This window comes from Taudactylus pleione, unplaced genomic scaffold (genome assembly GCF_031769625.1).
Source record: "Taudactylus pleione unplaced genomic scaffold, aTauple2 ptg000040l, whole genome shotgun sequence".
In the NCBI taxonomy this organism is placed as follows: Eukaryota; Metazoa; Chordata; class Amphibia; order Anura; family Myobatrachidae; genus Taudactylus; species Taudactylus pleione.
The window spans coordinates 6,459,116-6,486,399 of NW_028284442.1; the positions used below are offsets into that span (position 1 = coordinate 6,459,116).

General features: G+C 44.2%; 1 protein-coding gene across 2 annotated transcripts in view; it reads right to left on the minus strand.

The window, feature by feature from the left end:
- MON2 (MON2 regulator of endosome-to-Golgi trafficking) overlaps positions 1-27,284 on the minus strand; it is a 151,013-nt gene that overhangs the window by 39,349 nt on the left and 84,380 nt on the right. For both annotated transcript variants that reach the window (XM_088454372.1, XM_088454371.1), the window contains 2 exons: positions 14,577-14,637; positions 12,010-12,133 (listed from right to left, as the gene is read on the minus strand). In XM_088454372.1, the coding sequence (XP_088310498.1) occupies positions 12,010-12,133; positions 14,577-14,637 (185 nt within the window). The remainder of the gene's footprint in view (positions 1-12,009; positions 12,134-14,576; positions 14,638-27,284) is intronic.

A 27,284-nucleotide genomic window follows, 5' to 3' on the forward strand; every position in this document is an offset into this window, starting at 1 on the left:
GATTGACAGCACGCCCCCTTTGGTGGGCGTGCCTGCCAGACGGAGGCGTTCCCATGGGAACGCCTACCGTCTCAAGCCGGCCCCACTGACATCACTAGTGATGTCAGTGGGAGTGATTTTGGTTCTGATAGAGCAAAAATCACTCCAGGGCTTGCGGCAGCGAGACCCTACCGCAGGGTCTCCATCGCAAGCCCGATGGTCGCGATGGTCAAGACCATCGCGACCATCATCAGGGACGCTCGCTATAGCTGTGGGTGGTAACCCACAGCTATGCGAGCGTCCATGAGGAGGCTCCAAAAAAAGGTAGGAGGGCCCTGATTCAGAGCGTTCAGCTCTGAATCAGGCCCAGTATCCAGTATCTTCCTTGCCAGAATTGTACTGTTTAAAAGTACAAAAAAAATTATTACAGGGAAGTGGAAAATTAAGTCTTGCACAATATGATGGTAAAAACAGTGAACTAAAAGCTGGCTATTATGTACTAGTAATGGATCCAGCATGTACCGGATCACCTGAACCTGCCCTACCCACGCGCCATGTTGAAGGCCATTAGTGGGGAAGGGGGTCCTGAGTTCAGAATTTGCATGTCTAGCTGCATTATTATATATATACTTTTTGAAATGTATTAAATTAAAAGTCTGTCATTAATTGGTCACTAAGAGTTTGAAGTGATTTCTTAACTTGTTCCCCTCGCTACATATATTCAGCCTCTTTTACTATTTCTTTGAATGGTCTGTCCTTGCGTTTGTAGATCGCTGGTAAAACTATGTGAATCCTTATCTTGTTGATATCTCACGTCTTCACGTATTGTACCTTCGACTTTAGGGATGATTGAGAATTGCATTAAAGTCAGTCGCAATTGCATTTAGTGGATGGAACTAAATAGGAATATTCACCCGTATGCCAAGGTACATACATTTATGTAATCACACCCCATCTATCCATACGCTTGGTTTCATAGCCATCATCATCAGCAAAATCCATCCGATCAATTCTACATCTGCCCCTTTGTGTATATATTAGAGCTTTGCTGTTAATCCCAATGGTTGTATGTGAATTATTTAACGCTTAAAAGGTTATAAACTGCAAAATGTTCACGAGAAGTTTTAGGGAACATGTGATTCCAGTTGTGTGTGTAAAATCTGAAATAATGTTAAAAAAAACCTCCAATTTTCTAATAGTATGGAACCAGATCTTGGGTCACGGAGAACAACTATTGTGGTTGGTGGTGCACCCGGGAGTTATATGGAATACACAATAGAACAACAAAACGAGCACACTTATAAGAAATAGATAAAAACATGACTTTTAACAGATGCAATTAAAAACTATACAGCTACGTTGCCAGCCTCAGACTGCCTTGGGAAGGTGGGGTGGTGGGGGGCTGGGCGGGGGGAGGATGGTCGTCAAGATGCAGGGGCAAAAGGCAACAATGCAACATTGTCAGTGCAGTGTGATGGGCAAGGAGGAGGAACAAGAAGGTCCCGGGTGGTGTTGTTGAAGCTCCTTTAAAGATGCTGCTGCAGCTTACAGGTTACGATAATTGAGAACACAGGGAGGTCAACAGCAATGGGAATGCATAAGGTGAACTGGAGACACTGTTTGGTGTAATTTGAGCTTGGGGCACTAGAGTACAGCAAAATGTGTACTAGGGACACTCACATAATGTGAACTGGGGTTACTGTGGCATAACGTAAACTGGGGGCACTATGTGGCATAATGATTTGGGGCACTACAGTGTTTTCCACACAAATTTGGTGCTAGTGGTACTTTACACATTATACTTATTAATAATATTGTCAGCATTTCATTTTGACTATTTCATTGGTAGAGGTACCCGCAAGTTAGTTACCCTAGGGCCCCCACAAGCTTACCTGACTTAAAATCCATATTAATAGTCAAAAATACCAATGACATCAATTATTGAGTTTTTACTGTCATCACATTCTTATTATTTTTGCTTCAACCTCATTCATTTAAAATGTTGAAATTATTCTGTCTTTAGTCATCTGTCATGACACGTCATGAGTGTGTGTACTGTATCACCGGATTTCAAAAGTAGGTCTTGGTTCAAATTGTGACGATCATAAATGACTATATCTATACTAATATTATAAGAATGTTGTGTCTGTCTGTTCCAAGTTGACGCAAAAACTACTGGACCGATTTTCATGAAAACGGCATCATTTTGTAGTGTTTCATCTCGATCCGTCAAGTTAAAGCTGAGCAATAACAAAAACTCAATTTATTGACTTCATCAATGCAAGAGATAGGTGTGGCACCAAGCACGCAGCCAGTAAGGGGTGGGGAGAGAGGTACTTTTGGGCCCACGTTCATTTGACTAATATAGGCTACATAGCAGTCTGTGCACAGAGGGCCTGATTCATTACTGATTGCAACTGCAATCAGTCGATTGTTGCGTTCTGCGCATGCATCGTAGTGCACAAAGACTCAACTGTGATAAGGACTACGTAGATCCATCGCAGAGTGATTGACAGAAAGTACCTATGGGGGTGGTGACAGGAGGGGGTGGTTGACGAAAGGCAGGCATGCCAGTGTGTTTGAACGCCATTGCAGGGGCATGCATAAATTAGCCCCTGCGATGCCATACACAGCTTGGGCTCTCACTGCGTGCAATGAGGTCAGCAATTCCTGAGTAAAGTCAGACCTTGTGCAAGTGTGTGTGAGGCTCCGATTGTACTCGATGTTACCGATGGTTTTGCAGGCTTGCTAAGTATTATAGATGTGTGTAAGGTAAAGTGGGCGTCCTTATGTTAGGCTGCGTATGATCTTGCGATTGCAATCATTAGCATATCTTCACAGTGAGACTGCGTGCTTAATCCTTACCGAATCAGGCCCACAGCACACAGTGACATTGGTGTGAGTGGTGGGTGAATGCGCTGCTGCCGCCAGTCTCTACAGCGATGCTGGTCACGTGGGCCACTCCTGAGACAGGGCCCCTATGCAAAGCAATACAATTAGAGCACCTTTAAATAAATAAAATGTCAGCAGAAGCGATTTCATCTTGGGCGAAGTCGCGGCCAACAGCTAGTTATAAATACATTTCTGTACTGTACAGAGCAGGAATGTTCACCAGTGTTGTCTTTGTGTCGATGTTTTCTCAGGATACCTTTTTTTTTTTACTCCAATTAATAAGATGAACATTTCTTAACACAGAAATAAAACTAGCAGTAGCTGCAAATGTTACAAATAACAATTTAATCACATAAGAATAAGGATTTATCACTGAGCCAATGAAAACTTGAATAGCACACACTCCCTGTACTAACTGGGCAATTAATAAAATGTTAAACATTCAGCAGGAGGCATGGAAATTGGATACTGCAAGACTATTTTATCTCTAGCAAGGAATTCAGGAAAGGAAGGTTGAGTCTATCTGTGTGAGTTCTCACAATGCAGAGTTTATACCACCATGCACACAGAAACATAACTCATAATAAGCATATAACACAAACATCCTTTTCACAGTCTTGTTTAGGTAAGAGAATCTGCACGAATACAGTATAAAATTCCAAAAGTATCCAAAACTATAAACCCCTTTACAAATCTTGTGTCTATTTTATTTATTATATGCTTTGTGTACTTTAACTTTGAGCTGATGCAACAGAACATAGGGCTCCTATTTCATCTGAAGCAGAAAAACAGACCATTTATGTTACATAACATTTTCTCAGTAAAAGATGCCAAGTGCAGAATAAAAACAGCCAAAAGCATATGAACTCAATACATCTGCTAATCCAGACACATCTACAATTCTCTCAGTTAAATAAAATAAAAATTGATAGTATAGTTCTCAAACCAGACTTGGGAAAATCAGTAAAAATGGTGCTGTAACTTATAATCAAAATGGAACCATCCATCGTGAGGAAGAGGTTTACTTCTCAATTACAGATACAGCGCAAATCTTTTTAATGAAGAAATGGAATGAACCTGCTACAGAATCTAGACCGACCTTGATGTAATTTAGATGATGATCAACAGGATAACAAACTATACCTATTATGGCAAGATCATGGTAAGGGTGCTGTTTCCTAGGGTAAACTGTTGCACTTGCCATGAAGCAGGCAGGTAGTAGTTCATTAGTCCAGAACTTTGGTAGAAGTAACTGCAGCTAATTACTGTACATTAGCGGCCAGCCGCTGTCGGGATTTGAACCGCCGGACTAATGTCCGGCGTTAATTCATACCGATTCCAAGACGGACTACAATAAGGTATAATAAGGTAAGTTATAAAGCGGACTATGCCGAGATGAAACGCATTGGGGTTTCTTACAGTAGGAATGTTATTCTTCTGGATCTTCTTCGCAAGACTTTCATATTTCTATACATACTTATTGAAAGCACTCTGAACAATGTTTTAAGTGATCTTTATTGTACTCATATATAAAATATAGTTATGCATTTAAAAGTGCAGGTAATATATTTAATTCTATATATGATCTAACACTGTGCTTTAAAATTCTACACTTGTTAATGGTCCTTTTTTCATTATGGATTCCACCAATGATGACAGACCTATAGGGCACTCTAGGTAAACCCTTCAGTACACATATTTGTAGGGTTGCCACCAGTCCAGATAATCTGGAAATTACTACATCTGTCTGGAATCCCTGTAATTCCAGATGGGAATCTGATTCTGATATTGCAAAACAGCTGGCCCCCTGTTCCGACTCGCTTCCACCTCTGCGTCCACCCCAGCCCACCTCCTCCATGCTCTTGGCCATCTTCTCCTCTGGTCCCACCCTTAGCACCGCCTCCATGCTCCCGGCCACCTCCTCCTCTTGACTATGCCCTGGCCACTTCCCTCATTCCCTCAGCCGCCTCCTCCTCTGGTCCCGGACATGGACACATCCTCTCCTCCTCCAGACAGGTTGAGTTTAGGAGATAAGTAAAAAAAAAAAAAGTCAATTTGTTCTTTTTGCCATCATCCTGCACACCTTATTAGAGGAGTAGTTAAAAAGTTTTAAGATATTTAATTAACGTTTAAAGGTCCATTTTATATACATACACACACCCATGTTTATCTATTATAGAACCTGTACTGTATGAGGATAATAGATTTTCCCTTCCTTCTTTGTATATTACAATACCATTTGCTCTGCATCATTTACAGTTTGTAAACAGTTAAGCTGGGTAATTACTTGGCCGACCTATCTAACAATTGGTAAGAGCATACACACTTACCAATCATTTGGCTGATATGTCTGCGCTGACATCACAACTGGGTGGGTATTGAAATTTGCCTGCCCAGTTGAGAAGTCAGCCACCAGCAGGTCCCTGCAGCAAATGTACAGGCAGTCGGTGGGTAGCCCGAACACAGCCACGCGTACCGGTATATCTGCAAGATACATCAGCATCTGCTGTGCTGCATGACAGATGTGATGTGTGTGAACACAGTCATTAACAGACATAGCGTCCTTGTTTCCTTCTCAATGTATCCTTTATTGTTGCCACCAGCCCGGTATTCCACTGGGAAGTCCAGAAATCTGAAGCTGCCCGGAGGCTGCCTAATCCTGGACAGGTGTTGTCCTGGAATCCAACAGCAGGTTGCGGCACCGATGATGAGGCATATAAAGGTGCAGGAGGTTCTCTGGGCTGGCAAATAAGGGCATGAGGGTGCTCTGAGGCATATAAGGAAACATAAAGGGGCTCTTTAGTCAAATGGTAAGAAAATGGCTTGAAATCCAACAATTGTAACCCTACTGCAGTTACCTCTATGGCCATGACCCCTTTCTGGAAATGAAAAGGTGGCAACCCTACATATTCAACACTTTATTTTAACTTCTTGAAACTTGTTTATTGTATCAGGAGAAGCACTTATGTATTTTTCGTTTTCATTGGACATCTCCATAATCACGATTGCTACCAGTCTGTTTTGTCTGAAAGTAACAGACAGTATTTTCAAAGGTTATCCTTGGTACTTTGCACCCATTTAGAAAATAAAATCTATGTTGATATTATACTGTATAGCAAAACTAATGTTAAAAAAAAAAAGATTCCTTGTTAAAAGCATGAGGATTTCAACTATTCAGTCTTCACTTGCATCCAAGTATTTGTTTGATACAGATTCAAATGTGAATATAAACAAAATGACTTCTAGTGTTATGAGATGCCACTGAAATCCTAAGTACATTAACAATGACATGAGGTCTTATTTAATTACTAAACACCCATAGTTTCTGACAACAAAACCATACTCGTTTTCCCTTCTATGGATAAGAGTCGGTGTTTATTAGACAGATGAAATGATGCTATAACAGTAGATAGAACATTGCGGTTATATTAAAGGCCCACAATAACTAGCATAACAGAATTAATATGAAAACATTTTGTAACATTCATAAACATTATTTGCAATGGTCTATGTCTGCATTTACAGCAGTGCAAGCTACTGTCATTTGTTGTCAGACATTCAAGGTCCTTTGTTGCCTTTTCTTACAATAGGCTTACAGGTTTTAGTGATTTCAATAACAATGTTTGCATTGAACCCTGTAGTCCTAGTAGCACTATAATGCTTTAACTGCTACTACATTTGTTTGAATGTACGAATTCCATTTAAGATAAGAAACGTTTCAAGGATTGAGGGGCCTATTCATCATAACTAAAAAAAAAAAAATCGTTGGAGGTAATTAGGTTTAGAACTCGCATGGAGTTCTACCTAATTACCAGAGGAATTCATCATCCCTCCTCTCCATAAGTATCTATTCCGAAAAGCTGTCATTTTTGCGATGACAGCATTTCATAAAACAGATACTTTTCCCTCTCTACTCTACCTTACCGCAGCTGTAATCAGTGCTGCGCATGCCCAGTTACATTCACAAAAGCGGCGCATGCACAGCACTGATTACAGCTATGGTAATTCTGTGTCCCAATCCAACCCCCCCATCCCCAGCTCAGCTCAACCTGAAAGCAGGTAAGTATATCCCGCTGTACGCCACCTGAGAATGGCGTATAGTAACACCATCAAATTCCGAAAATACATATTTGGAATTTGATGAATAGCCTATTTTAACGCAGACGGACTTAATGCAGGAGATATCAGTGATATCTCCTGCGTTAAATGTGTTAATGAATACTAAATAACGGTAATTAAGGAAAATGTTCTTAAAACTGTTATTTTTGTGTTGATGAATAGGCCCCTGAATCACAGTTGTAGATAGACAATTGATTTCGGAACCAAATTACTGATAATTTGCTTCTGTACATGGAACTTTATAACTTTCTTCAGAAGCCATATTACCAGCAATGTAACACAGAGTGAGTCAGAAAATTGCCTCATGCCTGGAAAGTCACTCATGTGAAACATGCTTTCCGAACTCCTGAGAAATGTGTTATTTTTCCTGTAGGAGAAGTAGATCAACACATACTTTGTTTAAATGAGATTAGCTCCACATAACTAAAAATATTATAGCTATCACCAGTCGACAATAACAAATGGGGGTCACCATAACTATGTCAGCTGATACATTACTGCGGTATACTGTAATGCCTCTTCAGTGACAGAATTATCACTATTCTGTATTTATATTATGCAAGGCAGTACAATTACAAAAGTAGTACAGTCATTATATAAAGGTAGAACGTGACAAAATAAAAAAACATGGATTGTTTACATTAAAAAAAGAATTTGCTTATCTGAAAGCTAAAAGTAGAGTCTTACATTTCATAATGAAAATATATTTCATGATCTGTGCTAATATAAACTGTTTCACTGGCAAAAGCTTAAGATATCTAAAGGCCCCCATACATCAGAGATTGGTTGCAGCAATCGTGCAATTTGCAATCGATTGTGTATAAAAATGTTTCCCTTTTTCAATCGATTATGGCAATTCTGCAATCTGCAATCGATTGAAAAAGGGAAAGATTTTTATACACAATCGATTGCAAATTGCACGATTGCTGCAATCAATCTCTGATGTATGGGGGCCTTAAGTTGATATTTACTCTTGGTAGAATCCTGGAATTAAGCAGCGTTAATCTTATGATTGGCCTCGATTAGTGATCTTTTAAAAGTGTTGTCCTTGGACAACCCATTCTGGTTAAGGGACACATTTATCCATTAAGATATCTTCATGGTTTGCAATAACAAAGGTTTATATAACTCTCTTAATAACTCTATTCAATGCCCAGTAGCTCATCCAATGGTGCAATTGATAAATTATCCCTCTTTTCATTTTTTTCTTTGATTGATATACTTATTGCTAATGAGCTACTTTACACTACCTGTTCTTCTCTGTGCTTATTACACACAAAAAATCAAATATATTCACTGGCTACACTAATATAAGAGTTCAAAGGACAGACAATCAAGTCAACATTCAATTACTAAGAGGCTATAATATAAAAGACATGGGAAAATCCAAAATACTGCAAATCCTGGAGAAATCTGACCCACACAGATGAAACCCATTGGGAAGATCACAGACTTAGCACGGGATGCTAAGACAAACTGCCTGTATACGCAGAACAAACACATCTTGACTTCTATATAGAGGGAAAAAAGGCTGTATTGCTCCATTCCAACCATAGGAGGACACCATATCTACCTTTGGACTGATAAACTGAGACAGCTGAGCATTGGATATAAAAAATACCATCTCCAGACACTACCAACTATGAGTATTCACCATTATTAAAGGGGATACTACCCACATTGTATCAGCAAACCTACCATCTAGAAGAATTACACAGATGATTACACACACTCATTAACTAGCAATCCACATTATTCACAAATACAAACTATGGTTATTTGATATCCCCACATGATGGATTCTGTGCCGTACATGTACGAATGAGACATTGCTTACAACCTATGTTTTAACTTGACAGCAACTGACAAACGTTCAGATTTTAAATATGATGATGATTATATCTGCATGTTATGGAAATGTTGCAGGCGTGCTGCTAAAATGTTTGTGTACAGACGCATCATCTTTCACATTGGAGGCTATATTATATAATATGTAATAATAAATACACATATATAATTCTATTGGTTCATATGCAACTGAGTGGTGATGTAACAAGTGACTGCAGCAAACAATAGATTTTTATTTTATAGTCAACATTCATTACATTACCTAACATTATAGCTCAAAGTACAAAAATGTAAATGCTAGTTTCTACCTAACTATCTATCTGTGTTAGGCTTACAGCTGTCTGTCTGTAATATTGCAATGGTATGGCACCTCTTACCAGCGATGCCATGGAGTATGTAAGAGCCACAGACCATAAATAGTAAACGGAAGCGGTATGATTTTCCGCCGGACCCGCCTGGCGGTTGGAATCCCGACACCAGGAGGCCGGCAGAGGAAGAAATCCCGATCGTCAAAGGTAAGTATTAGCTAACCTATTTCTAACCCCCTAACCCTCCTTTAGGGTGCCTAACCCTAACCTTCCCCCCTAGTGCCTAACCCTAATCCCCCCCTCTTAGTGCCTAAACCTAACCCCCCCCTTCCCCGCCGCCTAAACCTAGGTCCCCCAGGGGGGTGCCTAATCCTAAATCCCCCCCGGGTGCCCTAAACCTAAAACTGCTGTCCACAGCGGCGCCCAGCATCACTTCGATCGGGATGCCGGGCGCCGGTCTCCCGGCGTCGGTAAAATCACAGGTGTCTAGATTTAGACGCCTGTCATTTAACCCTCGCCGGGATAAAGCAGTCAGGAAGCCGGCTGTCGGGATTAGGTCCGCCGGCTTCCCGAATGCATACCTAGTAAACATAGCTGAAAAAAAACAGAGAAAGCGCTTTTTCTAAATAAGTAACATCAAGTTTTAGTAAGGGGGACAAGTCCTTCATTGTTATGGTACATATGAAGGAAAATCAAAGAATTTAATAACTGTCATTTTGTTTGCATGGAATGAGTTTGAAATACATAGAGCATCAGTGAAAAGCCCACTAGGGAACTTTCTTTGAGGGCTGTATGCAGAGTAATAATGAGACATGCAAATAAGATAGGACTTAATTATGCTTAGTGCATTATTTTGCTAAATGATTTTCTTTTCAGAACTTATATTTATTGTTGTGTGCATTGATAGTTTCTTCCCCATGCCTGTACGTACTAACAGTGCTTTTGGACGCCTACAGATAGAGATGCTGACAAAATAACAGTGATTGTTTTATTCAGTTATCAAATTTATTGCATAGTTGTTCAAAACCAGTCGAATATATACAGTCAGGTGCATAAATATTGGGACATTGACAGAATTTTCATATTTTGGCCTCTAGTCACCACCACAATGGCTTTGAAATGAAACAAACAAGATGTGCTTTACATGCAGACTTTCAGATTTAATTTGAGGGTAATTACATCCAAATCAGGTGAACGGTGTAGGAATTACAACGGTTTCTATATGTGCCTCCCACTTTTTAAGGAGCCAAAAGTAATGGGACTATCAACTCAAAAGCTATTATTTCATGGACAGGTGTGGGCTATTCCCTCGTTATTTCATTATCAATTAAGCAGGTAAAAGGTCTGGAGTTGCTTCTAGGTGTGACATTTGAATTTGGAATCAGTTGCTGTCAACTCTCAATCTGAGATCCAAAGAGCTGTCACTATCAGTAAAGCAAGCCATCATTAGGCTGAAAAATCAAAACAAACCCATCAGAGAGATAGCAAAAACATTAGGTGTGGCCAAATCAACTGTTTGGAACAATCGTAAAAAGAAAGAACGCACCGTAGAGCTCAGCAACACCAAAAGACCCGGAAGACCATGGAAAACAACTGTGGTGGATGACAGAAGAATTATTTCCCTGGTGAAGAAAAACCCCTTCACAACAGTTGGCCAAATCAAGAACACTCTCCAGGAGGTAGGTGTATATGTGACCCGAAGCATACTGCAAAAGCAACCAAAGAGTTTTTAAGGCTAAAAAGTGGAATGTTATGCAATGGCCAAGTCAATCCCCTGACCTGAATCCGATTGAGCATGCATTTCACTTGATGAAGACAAAACTGAAGGGAAAATGTCCCAAGAACAAGCAGGAACTGAAGACATTTGCAGTAGAGGCCTGGCAGAGCATCACCAGGGATGAAACACAGCGTCTGGTGATGTCTATGCGTTCCAGACTTTAGGCTGTAATTGCCTGCAAAGGGTTTGCAACAAAGTATTAAAAAGTGAAAGTTAGATTTAGGATTGTTTAGTTTGTCCCATTACCCTTAAAAAGTGGGAGGCACATATACAAACCGTTGTAATTCCTACACCGTTCACCTGATTTGGATGTAATTACCCTCAAATGAAACCTGAAAGTCTGCAGTTAAAGCACATCTTGTTTTTTTCATTTCAAAGCCGTTGTGGTGATGAATAGAGGCCAAAATATGAATATTCTGTCAATGTCCCAATATTTATGCACCTGACTGTACATACATACATATTGTTTTTTGTCTATTTATGGACTTGAATGGACCTTCAAGTAAATCTGCAGCCTTCATTTTTTACACTGGGGAGCATGGCATATGAAAATGTGCTTGGAGGAAATTAGTAACTGTCAATGCAGGTGCAGTGCGACAATTGATCCTCCAACTCACTGCTCTTCCGTTGGAGCTCTGCCTGCCCCCCACTGGTACATATCAGCCTGTGCCTTCAGTTCTGTGCAGTTTTATGCACTGGAAGACATCCTGAGTGAACTTGCTTAAACCAAAATTTCAAATCAGAGATTCCATGGCCTACTTGGAGGGCACCATGTAGCCCTTCAAGGCCCTGACAAATTTTGAACATAGCCAAAAAACCTAATCCTGGTCAAACTGCACCACCATGCCAAATTTGGTGGAGCTAGGTACAAAACTTTGGATGTGCATAAAGGACAAAGACACACACACTTTCTCGCTAATTATATATATAAATGCATTAATTGTCATCATACTGTCTGAATCTATATTTAGCTTATCCATTCCCTAGGAGCTAGTGACACTGCAGAGGCATATATGCCTTAATAATGCTTCAGTTATGACACACGTTCCTAGTGAAGATAAACGTACCCACTTACGGTACACTTACCAGTAAATGAAGATGATTTTGAGTGTATGGAACCTTTGTTAAGCATGGTCATAATTTTCCCAACAAAGTCCTTAGGAATAAAATTGGCATATGGCAGTATCTCTGTGCTGATGAGCTGGACAACCTAAAATTAAAAGATAATTATGGTTATTATTAACATTTATTTATAGGGTGCCACAAAGTTCTGCAAAGCCATATAGGGCAAAAATACAAAACAGGTTAAGCAAAGTAATAAACTTAAATATATCCATAAATACATGTGCAGGCATAGTTACATGCATATAGTTATCCGCTGAGTAAGTGAGCCTAGGGGGAGGGAAGAAATAGGGCCCTACTCACAAGAGCTTACATACTAAAAGACAGTTATCAATTACGGTACTTACTATACATGGAACAGTTTCCAGGCCTTTTTTTCTCCATGCTACAATCTTCTTTATCAACTTGGCTTAAATTTTTAATTATGTTTGTTTATTGCTATTACATACTTTTCTATTATTCATGTTCTTTGTCAATCTCTGATGCTAAGTCTCTGTTAAGGTTACTGACAAAATGTGTCCCTTTCTTGACCCAGGGCTCCACCAAAATGGACACAGATAAATGTGAAGTGATGAATTAGATCACCTCAAGGTTACCCTCTGTGCTATGGCTCTTTTATCTGTAACTACATTTTAAGGACTGTAGTAGACCAAATTAAGGCCCTCATTCAGAGCCGTACGCTCTGAGCAGAGCGCACGCTCTGAATGAGGGCCGGCCTCCATGAAAATGGAGCGTCCTCCTGGACGCTCGTATAGCTTTGGGTCATCACCCACAGCCTATACGAGCGTGCATTTTGATGGCCGCGATGGTTGTGACCATCGCGACCATCGAAACTGCGAGCCGGAGCCTGCGGTTGAGGTTTTCAACCGCAAGCTCCGGAGTGATTTTGCTCTATCAGAGCCAAAATCACTCCCACTGACATCACTAGTGATGTCAGTGGGCCGGCTTCTGACAGTAGGCGTTCCCGTGGGAACGCCCCCGTCAGGGTGGCACACCCCCGGCACGCCTACCAAAGGGGGCGTGCTGTCAATCAACATCGACAGCACGCCCCCTTTGATCAGACACAACGAGCGAAGGACTTTCCTTCGCTCGTCGCGTCTGGCGCATGCGCACGACGGAGCTCCCTCCGTCGTGCGCATGCTCAGTCCAGAACATCGACCCACTTGCGAGCGGACAGCCGCTCGCGAGTGGGTCTGAATCAGGCCCTAAAGATCTGTGGGCAACACTATTTCTCACCTTAGAGAGAAAGCTCATTCCCTTAAACCTGATTCTATCTGGATGTTGACGCATTGGTAATGGATGAATTATTGGAGTGTGTCATGACTATAGCTGGGTACACACTAACGATTGTGTAGCCAGTGATGCGACTATCCCTGCGCCGACGGGCCACTATATCGGGGCGGTCCGTACACACTGGGCGATCCGGTCCCCGACTGCCTGATATGCCGACCCCGCCACATAGCGCTGCATGGAATCGGCAGCTGCATCGCCTGATCTTCCTGCATGTACAAAAGATCAGGCGATGTGGCAGACGATCCCACGGGAGCGCGCACTACACGATGTAGTGTGCATACACTGCACAAAATTATCAATTTGTCATTGCGATGTGTCGGAATCGGGCAAATCGTAGCAATATCGTGTAGTGTGTAGGGGCCTTAACTTATGGAAAACAAAAATTATCGACAAGCTAAAACATATAATGAAGTGTATTCCAAAAATGCTTTCAGCATGCCAAACAGCAAGCAAAAAGATATGGGGCCAAATGAAATAGGGTCAGAGTTTTGCAAATGTGCAAGTATAGCACTATACTCACACATTTTTGAAAACTCACCCTATATAATAGGGTGTGAGAAAATGCAATCTTACATGTTTCTCACACCACCACAACTCGCAATGGCAAAACTCGCATCCAGATAATTTGCCAATGTGAGGATACAATTCGGCCAAAGTAATAGAGTACGAGTTTTTAACTCGCACACTATTACTGACCTAAAACTCGTAAAATAATAGACCTGCTTCAGGTTAGAAAGTATAGCCTGAGCAGGTGCAAGTTACATAGAAACATGCACAGATCAGTGAGATCCGTGTATGTTTCTGGTTGAAAAATACAGTTAGAAGTGTATAAATAAAAAAATAATTAACTCAATAGCAGTGAAAATCACCGACAATTATTGCGCACATTCAGCATGTTTTACTCTGCATAACACTTAATTTGGTGAAAGAAGAGAATTGTTCAAATCCAGACAAAGATACATGGAAAAATAAAAACATATGTACCATATTTGCCTTACAGTGATTTCAAGGAAGTTTGTTCTGTCATACCTATGCTCTGTGTTTATGCTGAGAATACATTTTGTTAGAACATGTGGTGATATGCATTCAAATTGTTTTATGTTTTTTATTAAACCACTTAATTCAAAGGAGATCTCTATTTGCAGATGAAATTTTGTTGGAGTGTGCTCACGTTACCGACACAGCCTTCTCACACAGATGGCATTACAAAGAGAGCTCTCTCCTCTTGCTCCACTCACCTCTACATCAATAATCTCGTTTCTCTGAAACTCTTCAATTGAAAGATTATCTGGAGGGGAGCTAGAGAAAAAAAACAAAAAAAAGAGATGAAAAACAGTATTACTCTGGTGGTAGTTCCTGGAAGTAAAGTGATGCAGTGTGTGGAATAACATTTCAAAGTTTCATGTTAAAAAAGGAAAAAAAATAAAATAAAAGTCTTTGGATTCCAATTGGGATTTTTCATGAACCATTTGCCATGGCCCAGTTTACCTCATATAAAAGACAAACTTTACTAGTTCATATGCAGGATGTTTTTCTTTATAAAAACACTTCACAATCACTAGAAAGGGAAGTCTATTGGCACTGCTCTGCTAATGGATTCCAGCCATCACACTTCTTAAGAAATCAGCAAGTCTTTTGAAATAACATTATCCGCCCTCCATAAACCCACATGTTTACATCACTAACTCCTACTGGGAAACTGTCAGGTTGTATTTCTTATTTATTTTTCCAAATTATTTTACAAATATGACTCATAATTAAACTAGTAATGACTTGTGGGGACCCAAGCAGTATACTTTATTATGAAGCAATAAGAAATAGAGACAAAAAAAGTTATTTACAAAGCTTCTAAAGAATGGCTGAGATCATTCCTCCTTGGGCTTTGGGGAACTGACAGAAACCAACTTCCAATTTAACCGGAATCTTGTCTGCCCAAGGTTCAGGCAATGGTTGATGTGGCCTATGGCTTCTTCTCAGACACCTAAGCAATAAGTGATATGCTAAGGAACAACCAACTATAGGACATCCAACTAAAGGGGCCTATCCATTAGCAGATCTTTCTGAAAGACAAAAGATTTATCTTTTGAAAATTCCTGGGGCTGCTGTGACAGATATCTGTCATGTACATGACAGATTTTTGCAACCGACGAATGACGAACGATATTGCATGACATCATTCTGGGAGTGGATTTTTTTTTAATGTTTCTATTCATTTTCATTAAAAAGATCGTTCGTCGTTCTCCGCGACAGATATTTCTAATATCTGTCAGGGATAAACGATAATTGACCAACATGTTGGAGAGACAAAAGACCCAATTTGTCAGCCGCGGGAGTGTGCATTTTTATCGTTCAGAGCCTATCCATTAGCAGATAAATTGAAGGACTGAACGATAAATCATTCATCGTTCAAATTTATCTGCTAATGGATAGGCCCCTTAAGGCATGGGAATAGGCAGAAGGCTATAACAATTTTCTAACTTCTATCTGGACACCAAATTATACAATGCATGCGATAGGTAAGTGTATAACCAGGCCATAAATGACCCAATAATAGACATTCCTCTACCTAGATTACAGAATTTGTGTGTGGACAAAAGGATATTTTCTTTTACTCCCTGGGTACTATTTTATTCACAAGAGTTTTACTTTTGTTTAATCAAATTACTTTTTTTGCCCATTATGATTTTGAAGTGTAAGCGTATCACAGCACTAGGAGAACTGGGAATCGGGTCAGGGCCGCTTGAACTAGCTGGGGTGACTGGAATGTTAGTGAAGCTAGATGGCCTTATTATACTACTCCCCATACAGACTATAATCAGAAGTCAACTATCACACCCGATAGGATATAGAAGAAGTAGCATCATGCTGCACAGATACATGTAACAAGAGTCTGTAGATATACAATGTGAATGAATGCAAGATAATCAGAGTAGAAAGCAGAAAACAGATGCAGGTTTGCTTCAGGCAGGTTAGCAAGAATCCACGTAATACAGAGCAAGATATCTGGATAGCACAATGCAGCCATAACTGTACAGCATAGTAAAATATCAGGCAGCATAGCACAGGATTGCACCATGCAGGTTAGCATAGCAGGACTGCCCAGCAGTATATCAGGGTTTACAGTGCAGGTTTTAGCATGATAGCCCAGCAGGGTTTCAGGATTGCACAGTGCATTTTTTAGCTGGATAACCCTGCAGGATTTCAGGATTGCATGACAAAATAACAGGATACCTATGAAACACACAGAAACCAAGGTACTGAAGTATCCAACTACCTGCCAGCACCAGAGGAATTAAATAGGGCACCCTTGCCACTGATTGGTCTGGCAACTCATGTAGTTGGGAGTTGCCTTATCAAGATTGGTCAGACTTCTGAATGTGGTCACTCCAACACGGCGGTGCACACAGACTGGCGTGACAGGAACCACCGGGTAGGACACCTCGCCCACAGCAACAGACAGAAGCCGCACAGGTGAGGATATCAGGACTCTGAAGGGCAGCATGGCACAGTGCCGTACCCGATAAAGGGGTTCCAGGGACAGATGAGTGACAAAGGGGGACTAGTTAACTCATCTTCCATAGGTATTCAATGTAGGTGATGGGAAAAAGGTGCGGAGACCATACACCCCTGAGAATAGTAGCAAAAGAGAGCGGTGGAAGGGCTGTAGGTATGGCAAAGAGGGGAGAAGGCTAGGAGCATGAGGAACAGTAAGTAAACAAAATAACAACTGGTAAAATATGCAGAAATAGAAGATTGGATTAAACCACTCCGGAAAGCCATGGGTTCAAAGGAAACACCTATGGTTTGGAAATAATGTGAGCAGTGCAGGGCAAGAGGGTGGGCAACAGCAACAGTCCTGCTTTGTCAGTACTTTATGAAATGCTGCAAAAACCAATGCATAAAGTGCTAATATTATTATCTCACACATCTAAGATTGCACATATGAAGCTTGCATCCACTTGTTCAAGTCATTTATCATGTTGCAAATGACATATAAATTAACTCATGATGTTCTCGACTTTTGTTGGCTACAAAATAGTGTCTCTTTATTCCATTTGGAATATTTGCTGCCACCTGGTTGCAGGAAAAATAAACATGAGCTCACATTTTTCAGTACAATCACCACAATATGGAGACAGACACTAAACTAATTAAACTAAGATATCCTGAAAGCAAAATTACTGAATATAATCTCTGGGCAATAATACAGCTATAGATATAAAAATGGAAGAAACCGAGCAACTGCTACCCTTATCAGAATTACATTATTTGGCCTTATTCTTCAGGCAACTCTCGGGGCATGGGCTATTTTGTAGAAACAGGACTGAAAATAAGGACATCCTTGAAAAAGCTCCAGAATAGAGCAAGATCTTCAAGATCCTCAGGCACAAGTAGTCAAGATTATTTGACAAGATGAGTAGGCTTTCAAACAGAAGGGCAACCCCCATCTATTTTACATAATCCGTCCATTAACAGCTCCAGTTGCCCTCGCTGTTGTAAAATGTGCCAAGAACAGTCCTGTAACACCTAAATTCTACATCCATATAAATTGTTGCCATCTAGATTCTTGAATCTTTTTAGGATCTTTTCTCTTTGTCTTTGATAACACAAATGGCAAATAATATCTTTAGGCCTCTCTGACAAGTATTTTTGGTTGAAAGCCTAGGTCCTATCAAAAATATAATCCATGAGTTGGTGTCCTGATCTAATAGCTCATCATTAAAGATCTTGGGCAATACACTGACAATCCCTGGGAGTAGGGGAATATAATATGTTCTGGAACGCCCGATATGAAAATTAGCCTCTATTACTGAGGGTCCTCAAGATTATACAATAGGGCTTTATTTTAAGTAACTGCTTATGTACTGTTTTTTTTGCAGCTTGAGGGAAAATTCTTCAAATGTTTTCTCAAGGGAGGTTAGCCTAATTGCTAGACTGGAGAGTTCAGTTTGAGTATTAGCCACTTTGGCTGACTGTCTCCTGAAGACGATGCTCCAAAACCTCAAAATATTTCTTGGTTTGGACAACTTGAGATGTTGCAGGTTTTCATTTAAATCCCGTTTATCTCTTTGAGCTTCTTTGGTTTCCTGTGGCTAAAATTTTGAAGGAAAATCATTGTGTGGACTTTTGGAAGGGAATATTTGGATTGTGAGAGCCAGAGATATTTACATACTGCCATATGTCAATGAGAGCAGAGGATTTTTTTGTTTTGCCAAGGACCCTTTTTTGGAAACAATTTTTATCTTTCATCATTGTAAGGAAAAGTAAGCTAATAAATAAAAAGTGCACAGATGCTTGAATCAGAGTATCATGCATATTTGTTGCTGCCCAGTTCTGCATAAAGATTTATGCATACATTTCCATTTGGACCTTACAGAGCCCACTTGGCTGCTCTAAAGCTGGGTACATCAATCAATTGATCGGCCAATGTATCTGCTGCCCGTCGGGCAGTATGTACCCGCGATATGTCGGTGAATGTCGACGTTCACAGACATTTCGCATTGGCTGTGCTGCACAGCTGATGGACAGATATGTCTGCAGACATATCTGTCCATCGGTAGGTGTGTACGGGCGGTCAGCAGACTGCCCGTACACAAACAGCGGCAGACGCGAGGAAGAGGGTGGGACACGCCCCCCGTCCGTCGGGACATGCCCCCTGTTCGCCGAGACATGCGGACAGGCACAGGTGATGGTTGTTCAGTGTGTACGAACAACCATCATCTGCAGATCACTCGATCTGCAGATATAGCTATATAGTGTGTACATACCTTTAGTTACTTGAATGAGTCCGGACAGCTGGGGGGTATATTTACTAAAGGTCGAATTTAAATAGATCTACTGTAAATCGATGTTGTGCTTCTGGGGCTATGGGGCCTAAGTATTAAAGCTGGGAGAGAGATAAATTTGTAACCGCCAGCCAATCATCTCCTAACTATCATTTTTAAAACACAGCCTGCAAAATGTAAATTGGAAGCGGAGTGGTTAGTACTCTCTCTCACAATTTTATATCTCTCCCAGCTTTGATACATAGGCCCATAAAACACACATTTACTAACAAATCAAAAATGAATTAGTAAATGTGTGATTTAGCCCCCAAAAATATGAGATATGGTAAGAACTTACCCTTGTTATCTCTATTTCTACGAAGTCCATAAGGTTCCACAGGATACCTTGGGTATAGGTGTGACGTCAGTCATCGGGCAAGATAGAGTTAAGCTTTCAGCCTCCCAGGATGCACTAGGGTCCCCCTCCTATACCCCGCCCCCGAGCCAAGGCACCTCAGTTAGTTACCAAGCCATAGGCCGGAGGAGGAGAAGGAAGAGAGAGAAACAAGATCTGGACACACACAAGAATCACATTCTCACCAGAGGGAGACGGAAAAACCGGTGACCAGAGCAAAGCCCATCTGCAGCACAGGTGCGACAGGGCGGGAGTCCTGTGGAACCCTATGGACTTCGTAGAAATAGAGATAACAAGGGTAAGTTCTTACCATATCTCATATTTTCTACTTCAGGGTCCATAGGGTATCCACAGGATACCTTGGGGATGTCCCAAGGCAGTATCCTTTAAGGGCGGGGACGCTCCTGTGCAGAAAGGAGAATCCGCCGCCCGAAGGAAGCATCCTGAGAGGCGAAGGTGTCAAACCTGTAATACCTCACGCAGGTATGGACAGAGGACCACGTAGCAGCCTTGCAGATCTGGACTGCAGAGGCACCACGTCGAGCTGCCCACGAAGGACCCACAGACCTAGTGGAATGAGCCTTCACAGAAGGAGGAACCAGCAGGCCTTCATGAAGATAAGCTTCAGAAATAGCCATACGGATCCAGGCCGCCAAAGTTTGCTTTGAAGCAGGCCAACCCTTTTTACGGAAGCCATAGAGGACAAACAAGGCGTCCGACTTCCTAAACGAAGAAGTGCGGTCAACATAAGTCCTTAAGGCCCGCACGACATCCAAAGAGCCCTCACCCACTGACAGACCAGGTGAGTTAAAGGCCGGAACAACGATTTCCTCGTTAACATGAAACTGGGAAACAACTTTGGGAAGAAACTCGGGCCGAGTGCGGAGCACTGCCCTGTTCCCATGAAAAACCAAGAAAGGGGGTTTACAAGAAAGAGCCCCTAAATCAGAAACACGTCTGGCCGAAGCAATAGCCAGAAGGAAAACAGTCTTAGCTGTTAGCCATTTAAGATCCACTGAGCCCAGTGGTTCAAACGGTGGTCCCTGGAGAGCCTTCAGGACCACAGCCAAATCCCAAGGCACCACAGGTGGAACAAAGGGCGGCTGAATGCGGAGAACACCTTGCATAAAGGTGCGCACATCCGGGATTGTAGCAAGCCTACGGTGAAACCAGACAGACAGGGCCGAAACCTCTACCTTCAAAGAAGCAAGGCGAAGCCCATGATCTAGTCCCGCTTGTTGGAAGGCGAGTATCCGAGACAGACGAAATTACCGCGGTGCATAACCTCTCGGTCGACACCACTGGAAGAACGCATGCCACACGCGATGGTATATCCTCGCGGAAGACGGCTTCCGAGCTCGTAACATGGTACGCACCACAGAGCTGGAAAACCCCCTGGACCTCAGCATGGCTGTCTCAACAGCCACGCCGTCAAAGACAGCCGAGTCAGGTCCGGGTGAAGACAAGGACCCTGTGACAGAAGGTCCGGTCGTAGCGGCAACCGCAGAGGACTGTCCACGGACAGACCCTGAAGGTCTGAGAACCAGTGCCGTCTGGGCCACGCGGGAGCTATCAACAGGAGCATCCCTCCTTCCTGTTTGAATTTCCGGATTACCCGTGGAAGAAGGGAGACCGGAGGGAACAGGTATGCGAACCGGAACGTCCACCGGACGGACAGAGCATCCACCAGAGATGCCCCTTCGTCTCTTGTGCGAGACCCGTACACTGGCAACTTGTTGTTGTGCCGGGACGCCATGAGGTCGATCTCTGGAAGACCCCATCTGTCCACCAGCAGTTGAAAAACGTCCGGGTGCAGGGACCATTCCCCCGGATGAACGTCCTGGCGACTTAGAAAGTCCGCCTCCCAATTTAGCACTCCCAGGATGAAGACCGCTGATATGGCCGGAAGATTGCGCTCCGCCCATACCAGGATCCGAGAGACCTCCGCGAGAGCCGCCCGACTTCGGGTTCCTCCTTGCCTGTTTATGTAGGCCACGGTGGTAGCGTTGTCCGACTGGACCTGTACCGGACGACCCTGGAGAACCCGATGTGCCTGCTGGAGAGCATTGAAGACCGCACGGAGTTCCAAGATATTGATTGGAAGCTCCGCTTCTGTCGGCGTCCACCTGCCCTGGAACAAGTGTGGACCCGAAACTGCTCCCCAGCCCCGAAGACTGGCGTCCGTTGTCAACAGGACCCAATTTGGAACCCAGAACGGACGTCCCTTGCTGAGATGGGTCGTCTGTAACCACCAGGCAAGGGACAGGCGAACCTCCGGGGTGAGCACAATCGTCTGGGACTTCAAAGACTGAGGCAGCCCGTTCCACTTGGACAGGATCAGGTGCTGCAGAGGTCTGGAGTGAAACTCAGCATATTCCACCATGTCGAAAACTGACACCATGGAGCCCAGTAACCTCATCACCGAGTGTAGAGACACACGGCGGCTGTGCAGACAACTGCGCACCCTCGACTGTAAAGCAGAGATCTTTTCTCCCGTCACGAAGATCCTTTGCTGTTCCGAGTCCAATAAGGCTCCGAGGTGCAGAATCCGCCGAGACGGGATTAGAGTGGCCTTCTGCCAGTTGATTAGCCAGCCGTGCCGTTGCAGTAGCGCAATGGTCAGGTCCAAGTGGCGTAGAAGGAGCTCTGGAGATCCTGCCACCAATAAAAGGTCGTCCAAGTACGGCAACATGCGGACTCCCTGCAGAGCAGAGAAGCCGCCATGACCGCCATCACCTTGGTGAACACACATGGTGCTGTCGCCAGGCCAAAAGGTAACGCCCGAAACTGGAAGTGGTCGCTGCGGATTGCAAACCTGAGGAACTGTTGATGGCGCAAAAGAATAGGGACATGCAGGTAAGCGTCCTGTATGTCCAATGACACCATGTAGTCCCCAGGTTCCAGCGCCAGAATGATGGACCGTAGGGTCTCCATCCGAAACTTCGGAACCCGCAAAGACCTGTTGAGAGCCTTGAGGTTGAGAATCGGACGATACGACCCATTGGGTTTCTGTACCAAAAAAAGATTTGAATTTGAATCCTGGGAGAATGGAACAGGCACTATAACTCCAGCCTGGAGCATAGTGTGCAATACCTTCCGCAGCTCCGTAGCCTTGTTCCGGTCTGATGGTAGACCCGTGGTGAAGAATCGAGCCGGGGGTCTGTGCCGGAAAGAGAGGGCGTACCCGTGGGAGACCACCTCGAGAACCCAAGTGTCTGTCGTAGTGACCGACCAACACTGGGCGAACTGCAGCAGGCGGCCTCCCACTTTGGGATCCCCCAAAGGGAGGCCCGGACCGTCAGGCCGCAGGCTTGTCATCTGGCTTAGGGGCCGGACGTCTGGTACTCCATGCCTGCTTCCGGGTTTAGCCGATTTCTTAGGGCCAACCTGTCGAGGAAAAGACTGTGGTTTGGGTCTGCCCTGGGCCCTATAAGACCGAAAGGACGATGGTCCAGAACCAGAAGGAGCAGCGGCCGACGGGAGACAAGCCGATTTGGCTGCCGCCAGCGTGGCCACAATCTTGTCCAGATCCGGACCGAAGAGAACTTCTCCAGTAAATGGCAACGCCTCCAAACCCTTTTTGGAATCTGCGTCCGCCTACCAGGATCGCAGCCACAAGGTGCAACGAGCAGCCACCGTTGCTGAAGAAATTCTAGACACCAGAGTACTAATGTCTAAGGCCGCCTCGTTGATATAAGTCGCCGAATCACGGAGATTACCAATCAACTCCGCCTGTTCGGCCGGACAGTCGGAATCAAAAGACGCCTCTAATGAATCCGCCCAGCGCTCCATCGCTCTGGCAACCCAGCAAATGGCCATAGCCGGCCATGCTGCCCCCCCCCCCGCAAGGGAATAAGCGGACTTCAGGCAGATCTCCACCTTGCGGTCCGTAGCATCCTTAAGGGAGGACATGGATGGCATCGGGAATGTGGCACTACGGACAAGACGCTTGTCCCACTTTGCAAAATAATTATCCGCGAACGGATAAGCCACTGCCAGGCGCCTCTGCGGCTGGTATCTTTTGCCAGGCTGTTTCCACGCCTCCTCTAAATGGTCCATTAACTGACCCGAAAGAGGAAAGACTGTGGCATCGCCCTTCACATCTTTAAAAAAGGCATACTTGGATTTAGCCGCTGGGGGAACTTCGTCCTCAATCACCAAGGCTGTGCGGACTGCCCGAATAAGTCCAGGAATATATACCTTGGACTTAGCGTCAGCGTCCTTAGTATGGAGAGGTTCCTGATCGTAAGGATCCAGAATCTCCCCATCATCAGACGTCCCCTCGTCATCCTCATAAGGAACCGACAGACGCCACCGGCCGTTTATGTGGCCGCATCACAGACTCCCCTTGCAACACATCCGACAAGTGCTGTACAGAACTCGTCAGGGAGTTAACCCACGCCGGCTCCTGAGAAACCGGGAGCGGGGAAGTAGGGAGACTGTGGGGTACCACCAATTGTCGTGGGAAACCCTGCATGGGTGACGACACCACTGACTGCTGGGACAAACCCATCGGCGGAAACGCGGGCTGCGGAGCTAACGGGCCCACCAAGGTTGAAAGCGCCTGAGCGAAACAAGCCCAGGGCGGCTCCTGTACCGGTGCTGTAACCGTAATAGGCCGCGCCATAGACAAACACTGCCGGCAGAGGCCCTCCGCGCTACCCTCCCCCTCCGCTAACGGTACTTTACACGTGGCACACTGTAGTCGGAGAGGAAAATCACTTTCAGACATGATGGCACCAAGTATGTGACCCCTCTTACCAATTAAATAGGCGAGAGACCACCCTGCAGCACCGCACAGCAAGGGCTGGGACAGTAATAAAGCTGACAGTTAGAAGAAAAGTTACAGGCAGCAGCGCTAGCACAGTCACATACAATGCAAAGAAAAATCAATTCCTGCACTAACAGCGCTGATCACTCAACTACGCAGACACAGGGCCTGGTAGGACACAGCGCAGCATACACAGACCTGACCCAAATCGGAGGAGAGGTATGCGGGGGGACCCAGACCACGATGCTTCCGTCCAGCGCTTCCAGCAGCGTTCACCATGCGTTGAAAAGATGGCCGCCGACGAGCAGAGAGGAGGCTGGCCTGGGGGAGGAGCGCTGCTACAGGACCAGTCGGCAGTGTGCAGAGAGGGCTGTGTGCAGCGGGGGAGGCGCCGGCTGTGAGACCGGGAAGGCGCGCTCCCCTGGCATGCATTTAACCCCCGGGACGCCGCAGCGCTACCACTCTGCTGCGGTCCGCTGTCCCAGGGGGTAGTGGAAGCGCAGGTTCAATACCTGGCTCCACGCTGCAGCCAGTCCCCAGGGAGCCCCCTGCCTGGGGACTCTGGACCATGTGACAGCGGGGACCCACCGCGGGACCCCGCTGCTTACCTGCTGTCCCCCTTGAATCCGGCCATGGTCCGGAACATCTGGGGTCACCGCTAGCTGTGACCCCAGATGCTCACCAGCATCCCCGGATCGGTACCGGTGTTCTGGTACCGGCGGGGGTGTAGGGAAGACAGCATGGACGTCAGGACTGACTGTCCATGCTGTTCATCCAGATGTGCAGCCACAGCTGTATGAAGAAAAGGCTTCAGGGGCTCTTCTAGCCCCCACTCCAACAGGTGCACCCGACTCCGGCCGGACACCAAACTAAACTGAGGTGCCTTGGCTCGGGGGCGGGGTATAGGAGGGGGACCCTAGTGCATCCTGGGAGGCTGAAAGCTTAACTCTATGGTGCCCGATGACTGACGTCACACCTATACCCAAGGTATCCTGTGGATACCCTATGGACCCTGAAGTAGAAAAACACAACATCGATTTAGATTCATATAAAATTGATCATAATCGATTACAATTGACTTTTAGTAAATATACCCCTAGGGATAGGGAGCTCATGAGTGAGGGAAGTGAAAAAACTTAGAAGAATGGTCCATTTCATTGTCAACTGGAATACAAATATAGAATTCTTAAGAGATTTAGTGCATCAGTTCACGACAGTGGAAGCACCTTGAATAAGTACATAATGCAAGGCGACTATGTAAACTGGAAAACAGAGTAAAAGGTCAGTAGTCTTACTGGGTTGTGTGAGACCTCTATTTATTTAATTTACGCAATGTCCAGTAAATGTGTCACCAGTTGGTGGCAATTACAAAGTCTCTCTTCTTCCCTTAGATTGATTCAGGATTAGAATATATACTGCTGTCAGTATTTAGTTGTATTACACTCACCAACAATGTAAACTAGCCATATGAGCAGTGTCACTTCCTGAGTCTGAATGGCCTGGGGTGATTTTGGCAAAACTCTGCATCGCAGACAAAAATTTAGTCTTACAGCTCTGAAGATTAAGTGTGGGACTATGCCTGCGATGAAGCCTTAGTAATAAAAAAATAAAATAACACCCGGAGCTTATGGTATTGCTCAGCACCAATACAAGCAGGCTTGTGCTTCAGATCTGCTGTATGCGTTGACAAAATGTGTGTTTGATGATATGATCCCACAGGAGGCCTGAGCCTGGGATTTGTGCTCTGAGTGAGTAGTGGGGTGTTACAGGAGTTACAAGTTGAAGGGGGTAGACCCAGTAGGCGAGACAGTAAGCCAGTGGTATAACTAGTGTTTTTGGAGCCCAGGGCAAGATGAAAATGGCACCCCCCACTTTGTGCGCACGGCGTAGGAGCGAGTGCCAAAAAGTGGGCATGGCCACTGAAAAACGGGGGTGTCAACATGACACGCCACCATTTCTTGTCACTTTGGGAACATTCCTTTCCATTCCATATGCACCTTAATGCCCCCAGTAGTAGTACCCCTTATGCAATGCCCCCAGTAGTAGTGCCTCTTAAGCAGTGTCCCTTATACAGTGCCTCCAGTATTGCCCCTTATTATTATTAAATTTTATTTATAGGGCGCCACTAGAGGTCCGCAGCGCCGTACATACAGTACAGGGTGCACAGAACATTACATTACAATACAGTAACCAACTTATAAACAGCGCACAAGTAACAAATAGCAACACAATTCTCCATACACAATACAGTTGGGAAGGCGAAGGCATAGAAGTGCTTGAGAAGAGGGCTGTGAGACAGTAGGGAGGAGGACCCTGCTCCTAGGAGCTTACAATCTAGGGATGCACTGCCTCCTGTAGTGCCCTATACATATAAAACACAGACACACACAACACAAAACATCCCCGCTCCTGGGCCCGCCGTCTGCTCCTCTCGCTTGGCACTATGGGAGAGATGTGATGACGTCTCTCCCATTACCCACTGCGGTAGCCGGAAGGCAGGAACTCATGAGTGAGTTCCAGCCCGGCTCTGGCCCTGGGTGCAGCAGCCAATGAGGGTCTGACTCTTATTGGCTGCTAAAACAAACACACCGCCGCCGGGTAGTACACTCACTGTCAGTAAGCCACTGAATCCCCCCCATAGCCAAAACAGTGGGCTAACAATCACTGCATCTGTTGTTTTTTTATAGATCTTACTACAATTCCACTACTGCAGCAGTGCCAGGGTTTGCAAAGCTCAGTACTAAATCAACACTAATGCAAACAGCAGCATGAAGTCAAAAAGGGCACCTAGTCAGTCAAAGAGGCAGAACCAAGTATAGAAACAGCTCTGCTTCTGCTATTTGTAGTGGGACCAGTGCTGGTCAGTCTCAGTCCTTAGTCCCTGCAAGGTTGAAGAAAAAGTAAATAAAAAAATATCTATCTATCCATATTTGTAAACTACAATCATTACTACCAATGATTCTGTGACTAGACAATATAACCTGCTGTGCACTTT